The sequence below is a fragment of the Eurypyga helias genome, unplaced genomic scaffold (assembly GCF_000690775.1).
Source record: "Eurypyga helias isolate BGI_N326 unplaced genomic scaffold, ASM69077v1 scaffold10207, whole genome shotgun sequence".
Taxonomy (NCBI): Eukaryota; Metazoa; Chordata; class Aves; order Eurypygiformes; family Eurypygidae; genus Eurypyga; species Eurypyga helias.
Window position 1 is genome coordinate 1 of NW_010262284.1, and position 240 is coordinate 240.

General features: G+C 58.3%; 1 protein-coding gene across 1 annotated transcript in view; it reads right to left on the bottom strand.

Annotated features, from left to right (window-relative positions):
* Positions 1-29: 29 nt before the first annotated feature.
* Positions 30-240, bottom strand: part of LOC104512609 (zonadhesin) — a gene marked incomplete at both ends in the record, with an annotated part of 1,944 nt that continues 1,733 nt past the window's right edge. The window contains 1 exon segment of the mRNA XM_010155660.1: positions 30-179. Coding sequence (XP_010153962.1) covers positions 30-179 — 150 coding nt within the window.

The window sequence follows — 240 nt, forward strand, 5'->3', positions numbered from 1 at the left end:
TCAGTGGCCTGGAGATGGACACTGGACACCTCCATGGCTTTGAGCTGGACACTAGGCACCTCCATGGCCTTGAGCTGGACATTGGGCACCTCTATGGCCTTGAGTTGGATGTTGGGCACCTCAGCGGCCTGGAGATGGACACTGGGCACCTCTACGGTCTTGAGTTGGACGTTGGGTACCTCTACAGCCTTGAGTTGGACATTGGGCACCTCTACGGCCTTGAGCTGGACGTTGGGGACC